Raw genomic sequence first — 11,344 nt, 5'->3', positions numbered from 1 at the left:
AATAAGTCGTTTTTGCAGTCAGGTGTCAAAGAGTTGAATTTCCATGTTTCCAAACCTCTCATTGTGCTGTGCTAGTCCACCTTTTGATTAATTGACAAGAAACACAAACATGGTGAATGTAGCATATTTACATTTTGGAATGGTACTGGACTTAATTTGCCAAGATCATCAGACAGAAAATCATTGACTAAAAGAAAGGGGGTTTTCTGATTTTCTGTTTACATTCAGGGTCATTTTTCATGTTTTCTCGTTTCTTGCAGTATTCAGTTCACTATATTTCATCATGATTCAACAATGATGCTTTTAATTGCAACACTTCAACGTGGTAGAGCCTCATTTTTGTGTGTGGAGGTCTTTTCTTCTTTCTCTTTTGCATTTAAAAGGAGAGCAGTTGTATGCTTTTCTATTCCGTCCAGTCAGCTCCCAAAGCGCTGGAATGTCTTTAATTCCAGTGATTTCTCTGCAAGAACTTGCATAATGTCTGATGGAAGAGCCTGATATGAGCATCATTTGTCACTGGCCTGAATATTTAATGAACATTTACAAGGGCCCTTGTTGTTTTAGCATACACTGTTACACAGTGTCCAGCACAGTGTAATCACTCCAACAAAGAAACAGACGTATCTGTAATCAGATGTAAATGGCCCCTTTCTCCTCCTCCTGCTCCCCTCCTCCCTCCACATTCAGAGAGCAACAAGTCTAAATCTGTGCACGGTTGTGCAAAGCTTGTGGTTGTTGATAACAACGACCTGAACTATTGACTTTGAATAATTTGTTCCTGCATTTCCATAAACTGGAACAATGATATTTCGGGCAGCTGTGGCGCATGCTAAGAAGCACCCTGGTGTAAGTAATCTTTGTTTTGTTACTGTTGGTTTCTTGTTTGTACTTTCATGTTTTGGCAAAGTTTTCGTGATCTGTTTTACATGTTGTAAGAAGGTTTTTTGTGGCAAACCCAACAAAGTGTTGCTTGTTTTTTTACAGTTTCCTAATGGAAACATTTATTTTAAATAACTGAGCAGAAAGTTTTATTTTTCTATGGTTCACATGTGACACAGGACAGCCATAGATTAAAATAAACAATCGTGATGTTTTTCTTTAATATGTTTAATAAATGTAATTTTAAAAACTTACATACTCCACATTCACTGGCCATAACAATCAGTTTAAATGCATCCTTGTTATGAGGGCTTACACTGAGTGGATATATTGTAATTGTTTATTTTTGATTTAAATAAAGTTGCAGCCACTGTACCAAGTTGGATTTATGAATTCAACCAAGATGTAATGTGGCACATCTGTTTTCTATGATGTCAATACAATTTGAAGTGTTGTAAATTTCTAAAATGCATTTATTAATATCAATCTAACTTAACATACCAGATGTTCCAATGCTTGCTAGGCTATGTTTATACAATTAATTCTATTCTACCAATTAGAGAAAAAAATCCAATAAGAAAAAGAAAGTAGAGTGTTGGTAACATAATTATTTAAGACGAGATGTGATTGGAAGTCTAATTTCCCTCATCTAATCCCATTTTAACTCTAATTCAGTAGGTTAGGTTGCTCCAGTGGCTCACTTGAAACCAATCCACTATGAGACTTTAAAAACACACCGATGACATATAAAAACATCAAAAATCTAAACTAACCAAAAATTACACATTTAGAAAATCAGTTGTTGAAATAAAATAAAACTTAAAATGTAAGTTCTCCCTACAGGGGATGGGATTATTTCTGTATTTTTAACCAGCTCTGCAGTCAGAGAGTGGAGTGACAGAGTTTTAACTTCTTGTCATCAGCCTCCTGGGGCGGTGAAGAGAAGGAGAGAGAGAGAAGCTGCAGGGACCAAATCCCTATTAGGCTCTACCAGAGCTCCTTGATACGATCTATCATGTTGACAGACAGGCGGAGAGACAGACAGAAAGAGAGAGAGAAGCTGCAGGGAGCAAGTCCCTGTGTGACTCTACAAACCTGCTTGATCAACAGTGAGAGAGACCAACAGACAGATGGAGAGACAGAGACAGGTTGTTAGAGAGAGTAAGAAAGTGGAAAAGTCAGAGAGACAGACAGAAAATCAGCTAAACAGGTTGACAGATAGTCAGACTGACACGGAGGAAGATTGAGAGAGTTTATTAATGCCAGAGCGAGTCAGATACAGACAGACAGGAGCTCTGACACGTAGCACAGAGACTGGTGGAGTTAATCGGTTAGACTGTAGCACTGTCCCATTTGTGTTAACTAAAGAACTAAGAATTAGTCTAAAAATGATCACACCCTATAAATGTGTTAGCTTACAACTAATGATCACGAACAAACTGATAACTTCCATTGTGCATCTTTAAAACTCATCTACTTTTTAATTGTTTGTCACAAGTACACTAGTCATTTGTATTTGAAGGGAAAAGTACTTTGATCTTTTATTCAAATAAAAATACAATATGTGCAAAACACCATATTAGTTTATATAAGGATTAAAAGCAAACTGTACTTTTGTCAAATAAATGATACAGTCAAATATTTCCCTCTGAAATGAGGTGAACATATAAAGAAGTACACAAAACCTTAAACTATAAAATTGTTCTCAAATAATATCCTTAGATTAAAGTAGATTTGGTTGACTCAACGTTTTGGCCTTAATAATTATTTATTTTATTATTTAAATGAAACCAATTGAAACATTGAGAGGATACATTTCTGTTGGAACTGGCTAATCAGATATTTTTAAGTAAAAAGTAAAAAGTAAATTATTTTTCTTCAAAGTTTAGTGAAACAGAAGTACAAAGTAGCATACATGCAACTACTTATTATTTTCTACTGCTGCTTTCGCAACCTTCACACTATACTGTATACAATCTGTACCACATCAGCAGGTTACTGTTATGATGAAGGGTGACAGAGCAGAAGCAGGTCAGTAGCTGATCCACACCCACGCTGTCAGGACATGTCCAGTACAGTGTGCAGTTTCTAATAAGCCTGTTCCAACAGCAGGGCTGCAGCAAGTTTCAAACTAAATTATAAATTTGCCTCATCGGAATTTTTAACAAGTTCATAATTTTGCTGGTCTTATTGTGGATAGAGGAGAGCTTCTCATTCTTGAGTATCTAGGTTGAAACTGCTCCTGTGTTAATAAAGTGCTGAGTCTGCCCCTTTTTAATTCAAGAAGGTGCTTTTGAATTTGCATACTGTAGACATTCAGCTAACACTGAAAGTGTCAGGAGTCTGGAGGTTAAAGCTGACAGAGGCTGATGCAACATGGAACAGGAGATATTGTTTTTCATATTTATGATAGCTGCTTAACACACAGTGTAGGGCTACAGGCTTAGTTGTTGGCAAATGTTACTGTGACTTTTATGACCAGTTAATTAAGGACTAGAACTACTGTGAAAATTAATTAGTATAATAGGAAGGAAGCTGCATTCATAAAAGTATATACAATCCAATAGGCTGTCTTTAGTCACTGATTTTAAAAAAATGTTGGCCGTAACAATTTCAGTTAAACTGACATCGGATGTTGACAGGTAGTGGTTGCCACAGCAATGGAATCTAAGGGAAACCAACTCTTCAGGGACAACAGAAGATGTCAGATGTCAACACTACAAATAACAGCCCCCAGTTCCTTCATGTGTTTCATGGTGGTCTGACAGTCTGCAGCGAGTTTAAATAGCCTTCCTGAGTTTATTGGTCTTTCTGTGAAAACTTGGACCATGTTTTTTCAAACTTCCTTTACATTTTCAAACACAAATAGCCTTCACCATCCAGCTGTGGGCAAACAGCTGTCAATACATGACTATGCAAAGGGGAAAAAGGGTTTATTGGTTATTGGTTTAAAACTTGGTTGGTTAGCTTGTACATTGTACACAGTAGGTTTCCTGCGTGGGCCCAAACGCCAGCACTGTGTTATCAGTCCAATGAAATGACAGAAACAAAGATGTACAGGCACAAAATCAAACGATAGGGAACATGCCAGCTCAGACCTTTAATTCTGATCAAACCTTTATTCACTTAAAGAATAACAAAAGCCACAAATTTAAGCCAAGAAATAGTATCTGCGCATTCTTGCAGATTGTGTTACTGTGTAACACTCTTTTGCAGGGCAAGTGCTTCTTTTTTAATTTTTGACAAAGTCAAACAGCCAGGACCTCCACTGCTAAAACTTGTGTCCTCTAGGCAAACTTTCAATATTTAATACATGTTCAGGATTTGTTTCCACCTCTGGCGATGAGCTCTCTGTTCTCCCTGATCCTGTGGACTCCAACGAGACACAGAAATGTTGAACAAACAAAAGCATGTGTTGCTTCTGACACTTGTAACTGCTTTGTACTTAAACTGAGGACCAAACATGTCTTTAATCCTCTGTAAATAGTCTATGTGAAGACAGCATAGTTCTAACTGAAAATGATTCACTCAAGTCATACACATCAATAAAGCAAAAACCAAACAAAACACCCTATGGTGTATTTACTACATTTCTGTATTATATCAGCCTGGACAGACGTATGTGAACTGCAACCTGACTTGTTAATGAAGGTTTACAACCAGAAGACTATAATTCCACTTTTTCCTGCCTTTGGATCCTCGGTTCTCTCTGCACCCATTTACCTGCTTCCTCTCTCTCTCTTACTGTCTCTCTCTCTCACACACACTCTCAGTACTCCGCATCCAGGTCTCTTCGTACTGCAGACTCAAACACAAACACACAGGGTTGATAAAAAAGAGATACACATGGATCACCTTGATTGCCATCCCTCTCCTCTCAGCCACTTACACCTGAGTCCTGTTGTAATTACTCTCCAGTGTGTGGCCATTCCCTATTTACCCTTTGCCAGGTAATTTGTTGATGTCTGTCCATGATAGCATCGATTTCCCTTTTGGTCCTTTTCGTTTGGACTCAGCTTTTTCCCCTCTATCAATTTTCCTCTTTTTTTCCCCATGGTTTGCGTTTGTATTTTTTGCTGTATAGCTTAATGAGACACTGGAGACCCTTTGTAAAAACCCCACTCAAAATCCCATTCAAATTCTCAATACCCGTTGTCCCTTCTTCTGAATCCACCTGTTGTGGACTCAGTATGGGGGCAAAGCTCCCACAAGTAATGCTGGTTTGATTACACTGAACACCAGTTTAGTTTCTCCCAGTGAGTGTAGGCTCACGCATAGCAGCTCCCCTATCTGTGGGATAGGGGAGCTGTGTGTGTGTTTTGTGATTCATCTGTCCAAATCCATATCCCTTTTTCTTCCCAAGCATCAGTCCCTCAAATCTTACCAAGCTCCAGCTTTTAAGCATCTCCAAGCCCCAGCTTCTAGGAGCTTGTTGTCAAGCCTCCAACTTCCAGCAAACCAGTGTCCAAGTCCTTTTGTTTCTGTTTCTGGTTCTGTTTAGCCCATTCATGTCCTGTGTTTCTGGGCCTCCTAGTTCGGCCAACACCACCAGTGTTTCTGGTCCTGCTCCTGCGATCTGCCAGACTTGATTAGTGCCCTTATTTTTTGTTCTTAAGTCGGTTGACACAACCTCGTTTCCTGTTCTATGTTCCAGGTTCCTGTCTCAACCAGCCCCCTCTACTCTAGTACTTGCTTCTGACTTAACTTAAGCAGTTCTTGCTTTTCCTTGCGCTGACCTCCATGGTCTATGCTCTCCAGATCTACATCCACTTCTCCATAACCCATGGACCATTATCCTGACAAATGCAGGTCCCCTGTGCTCCAGTCTGTAGACCAGTTCATCACACTGTTCCTATTTTCTCCAGACTCTGTTTTTGTTTATTTTTGCCCTTTTCATTCCCATGCCACTGAATAATCTGTTCTCTCTGGTCCCACTTACCTGTCTGACATACACATTCACATCTGGTCCCAGCCACCTCTTCTCTCCAACACACACCTGGTTCCCGTTGTAATTAGACTTCAGGGCCACTCCACACCTAACTCTGTTTTTTGCTTTGCCTACAACATTACCAGTGATTTCCCTTGTGTTTCTTGTTCTTCTTGTGCTTAGACTCAGCTGTTTTCCCCATAGCAATTGTTTTTTTTTTACATTTTTATTTTCAGTCAGTTTGCTTATTTATTACTCTACTCAGACTCGGATTTTTGTTTTGGTTAAACTATTTTTGCACTTAACCTGCATGTCTCATTGTCCTGTCTGCATAGGGTTTGGGACACATGGCTTTTGATGCAACATTGGATATTTCTAAATGCCTACTCCAATGTGCATCAAAGGCAGTATTTCCATAGAATATACAATCACCATCTGCCATCATCTAAAATAACAAACCGGTACATTTTAAATCTAAAATAAGACTTAAATTGCTCTCTGTCTTCAGCTGATCCCCCAGTTCTTCTTCATCTGTTTGGGAATGGGCGGTGCATTCGTCTATCTGATTCGGTTGGCGAAAGGACCCCATGTTACGTAAGAACCTTTAGATTTCACTGATAACATCTCATATTGATTGTTTGTAAAATGAAAAGCCTCTTTGACCTGTTCACTGACAAAATGCCAGATGATTTTTCTCAGAAGAGTCATTTTGTCCATCGGCTTCGAATCAAATACTCCACTGTGAACAAGGGATTCACTAATGAGCCTGTTAATTTCTGTTTTTTAGACACCTATTTAGTTTGGTTTTCAGGTTGTAAGGGACATTTTCCATTTAGACTAATTAAACTTAGACCTTTTTCCTCTGAAACGTAATCTTTATCTCAGAAATGGTCATTTGTTAATATTTATGTATGTAAATACTTGTGTGCATTTTATTTTGTGCATGCAAAGTACTTGGGTCTGCTGGATGTTGTTTTTAGAGTGCTGTATAAAAACACTTATTATTATTTGTATCAGATTCCCAAAAAAACCTAACATTTATTTTCTCGTGTTTGTTTGTGTCCTTAGCTGGAACAAGGCCAGTAACCCCGAACCATGGAATAAACTTGACCCCACATACCAGTACAAGGTAATAGAACAGACACAGAACACACAAGCACACACACAAAGTATTCAGTGTTCAAATCTGTAATTTACATTTTGTTTGCATGTTGTATGCAGCTTTGTCTTTGCAAACTTTCTATTGAATTTGATCTTCTTCTCATTCATTCAGTTTGTGGCCATCACCACAGACTACAAAAACCTGAAGAAAGAAGGACCTGAGTTCTAAATCTCTTGAACCTGAGGGAAAAGGGGTTGGAAGGGGAACTGGATACTAGTTCAGGATTTTAAACCTTTTAGTGTGTTTGGTGACTGGTAATGTGATCCTGATTCTTAGTCAATGGATCCTGAGGGCATACAAGAATACTGAAATTGTTACATATGTTTCTGGTTAAAACCTATGAAAGACACATCTTTGTTTTACATATCTATCATAAACTAAAGTGTGACAATGGGTGACACTTTTTTTTTAAGGCACTGGCATGGTATTCCTTCTGTAGCAAATTTGATGCAAATCTCAAAAATGTTTCTGATTGTCAAACTGAACAGAAAAATGCATCCATAATCATCTAAAACTCTGACATAGATTCATAATCACATAAGTCTTTGGAAAACGTGGGGTTTGAGTCAAACATGCAAACTTACAAAGAGCCTCATCCAGCTTCTTTATTTTCTTTATAATGTCTGAAAGTAAAAAAGAGAACAAACACAATATTGTCTTTTTTTTTAACTGAAAAACTTTTCTTATACTTTAAGTGTTAAGCTTTAATTATACCAACTTTTGAAAAACTCTGCATTGGTCTGCTGCATTCTGTTTAAGTTGGGGTTGATGAATGTTAACCGACTGCACGTTTCTTCTACCTGTCACATGACTGTTGTACATTTAACAGCCACTATATTCATCAATGAGTGTGTTAACATAAAAATAAGTGAAATTAGTTGAATTCTTTTAATAAATATACTGTCTGGCTTATGTTTGCATGGAACTATTTTCTTGCCAGTCTGCACACACACATATAAAGGTGACTTTTCTCAGACACCTGCATGGATTCAGATACAGATCTTTTTCCACATCCACACAAAAATACACAACCAGTAACTTGAACAGATTCATCTACTAGCAGCGCAGCTGTCACTCGGCAGCCTGATTGGTGGTTCTACGACCACATTTAGTGGAGTGTGTGTGTGTGTCCCATTTGGTTTGACAGCAGTCCTGTGTCTTTGATGAGCGACAGCAGTGGCAGGAAGCTGAGCAGTCCCCCATGGTGGTGTTGATATATGACAGCAGAGCACACAGCATACAACCTTGGTGCACGCGCACACACGCACACTCACTAGTCCACATCCAGGTCTCCTCCTACTGCCAACTCAAACACAAGCACACAGGGTCGATAAAAATGAGATGAACTGATGAGCTGAAAGCTCTGATTGTTTGACTTTATACATTACATCTGTGTTTAAAGAAGAGGCCAATTAGAGAAAAGAAACTGTTTGCAGGTTGAAATAAACTGAAGTAATCCTTTCTAAGGAAATAAGCAACTCTGCTGATTCTTTCTTTGTTTGCTAAGCAGTCGACAAAGTGCTGAATCTAAATTACCCCAATTAACAGGATTAATGTAAAAATGAATCTAAATTTGTGTCTTGTGACTTGATGACATTTATTGTCCTAATTATTGGTACTCTCTCCCATGTCATATTAAATATTGACACAAAGTATTCATCTGTCTGTCCTTTGCTCCTTTGCTTAGTAACCCCCCAATGCATTTGAAGAATCATTTAAAGAAAAAAGTTCTTGCAGACTTATGACATCTCAGCTTTGTTCAGTGAAGGTGAGATTTGTTTTATCCTCTTAAGAAGCCTCAGAATGCTCCTTCAGCTCTTTGTGTTCATATTCAACTCAGCGGGGATTTTTCTCTTTGCTGCTACACAAAGAGGGTATGGAGAGAGAATAGTGATTGTAAAAAAATCTTCCTCGTTTTGAACATTATAAGCATTGTTTTGGCAACAAGGAGAAGTCTAGTGAACGAGAACAATGAAACACGAGGGATTATATCATTTCCCTAAAGAATGTTTAAAGGCCTTAAAACCCAGTCGCACACAAAGTGCGTCAAAGGAGTTGTTGGGTCATGAGAAACAGGCACAGAAATTAAGCGGATGAGTTGTTATTTGTGCTGTGATGCTGTGTGTGTACGTGCTTCCTTATGTATATTTGTGTGTTTTCTGACGAAAGAGCTGAGAATCTCTCTGACCCTTGACCTGTATTTCAGCTGGAGGGGTCTCTGCAGAGGGGACACATTCCTCTGGTGGAAGCTGAACCAATAACCTTGAACCGAAAAATTGGAAGACAGACTGAATCGCTGAGCAGAACACAAAGAAGTCTGTCACAAAACAAAAGCCCATTCACATTTTTCAGTGAAATAAATATTTAGCGCTCCAATAGTCAGCACCAGCTCTTCATGTAGCAAAGCTCGTTTAGAGCAGCTTAAGAAAAGCCTTTGTGTCTCACGGGAAATATTCCTCTTAGAATAAGAAATAAATACATCAAATGAGTATATAATTTCATCCCAGAGAGAAAGAAAGAGAAAGGCTGTTCTTTTTTTATCCATCTGAGAGAATGAAGATCTGACATCAGTGATTCCAGACACAGTGGGAGATGAAGCATTTAAACAAACAGAAGTTCTGAAGGTTTTGTGAGGACAGTGAAGGACCCTGGTGTTATATAATGTTTTCATTTCCTATAATGAACTGTCTCTGTATATTAGCATTATGTAATGTGGGGGAAGAATAGTTACATAAAGAGACAGTATGGCAAAAATAAAAGACTTCTACTGTAGTGGTGCTCTCATATTCCTCAACCTGCAATTTTTTCTGTTTGTTTAAACACAGATGCAGTCTGGTTATTACCCATCTTTCAAAGAGGAAAATGTAGTTTTGAATACAAAAGCATTCATATAGACAGCAATATGAAGTGTCCAGTGATCACAGGACTTGTAAATTGGACAAATCGGGCATCTAATAAAAAATAAAACTGTTACAGTACTGTTTCAATGTGTAAAGCTCTGGCTTCTGTGATCATCTCTACATCTGTGTCTGCCTGTAGTCCAGGTTTTATTTTCTTTTTCTGGCTGGCCGCTAATTTGGAAAGTGAGAGGAAGTGAACACAGGAAATGGCAGCTGGGTAACACAGATTACTATTTATGAAATCTGGGTCTTAATCATATGACTTATAATGTAAATAATTTGTCTCTCTATGAAATGTTGCCACAGCAGGTACCACTGTATGGTTCATGCAAGTGACTTCTGAAATATAAAAAAGTTCAACATTCATGCAGTTAAGATTTACTTATATTTGACAATAACCAACAACCAATGTAAAAGTGAAGTGAAGTGAAGACTTTCTTATTTCGGGTTCGTTCATGTTCTGATATTTCACCCCCTGAAGGTTTCAGCTAAACTTGATAGACCCAGGGAACTTGTTTATGTATGAGGGGCCCCTTGAATTGAACCTATAGGATATCATCATGTGACCAGCCTAATGGATGCCACATGTGTTTGTGTAGAAGGAGGGCCTCAAATGGTTCTATAGGTTAACTTTTGATGAATTCAGATTTTTGTTGGCCAGCAGTAAAAGCTTTTTTTTCATGTACAGAGATGTCATGTTGAGAAACCTGGAAGACTTTCTTCTGTATTGTTATACATTATATGAACCAACAAGACTGGCTGTGTTTTTTAAGTATTAAGAATTTACATTTTCAATGTAAACCAAGCAAAGGGAAAGTAAAGTAGGTGCTTTCGGTATGTATCAGCAAATGTTAGAAAGTGTTTAGGTTTAGTGGCTGTAAATTGAGCTTGTGTTCAACTTCCAGCATAACTCTCTCTTCCACAGGGTCTGGGACAAAGCCTGTTGATGAAAAAAAAAGCTCTTTAGTGACAAAAAGCCACAGAGCTGAAAACACTTCACAGCCCTGCTTGGCTTTGGGCAACAAGCAAGAGTGTGTTTGTGAAGTGAAAACTTAACTGGAGAAAGTGTATCAGCGGTATAAAGTGCACAATAATTTACAGTACTGTGCAACAAAAAAAGATTCATTCAATCTAAATAAAGGTTGTTGCCATAACATGCCCAAAATCACCTGCTTAAAAAACTTATCAAACCTTTAATACGTTGTACATTCTTCACAAAAAAGACAACTAAGAAAAGTAGGTAAGTAAGTATTCGTTAGAAAAAGACATTAAGAAGAAAATGAAGAAAATGTGCTTATTGGTTTGTGTAACCTGAGCACACGTTGATTTCCGGCACAGGTGCAGTTAGTTTCCCTCGCTCTGGAAAAAAGCCTGATAATGATAGAGCTCTGAAAGAAGCTTAGCCACATAAAAAGCCACATAACTGAAAACACTTAATGGTCCCTCTTAGCTTTGTGCAACAAAGGAGGGTCAGTC

The 11,344-nt window shown here is 38.2% G+C and overlaps 1 protein-coding gene across 1 annotated transcript; it reads left to right on the top strand.

The window, feature by feature from the left end:
• Nucleotides 1-674: 674 nt before the first annotated feature.
• On the top strand, nt 675-7,880 carry ndufa4l2a (NDUFA4 mitochondrial complex associated like 2a). Its single transcript, XM_067527867.1, has 4 exons — nt 675-846; nt 6,315-6,400; nt 6,875-6,935; nt 7,080-7,880. The coding sequence occupies exons 1-4, from the start codon at nt 802-804 to the stop codon at nt 7,134-7,136; spliced, it is 249 nt and encodes an 82-aa protein (XP_067383968.1). The 5' UTR covers nt 675-801; the 3' UTR covers nt 7,137-7,880.
• The last annotated feature ends 3,464 nt before the right edge of the window (nt 7,881-11,344 follow it).

The sequence above is a fragment of the Channa argus genome, chromosome 13 (assembly GCF_033026475.1).
Source record: "Channa argus isolate prfri chromosome 13, Channa argus male v1.0, whole genome shotgun sequence".
NCBI lineage: Eukaryota > Metazoa > Chordata > Actinopteri > Anabantiformes > Channidae > Channa > Channa argus.
The sequence above is the reverse complement of the archived record's forward strand: the minus strand, read 5'-3'. Positions and strand labels throughout refer to the sequence as shown.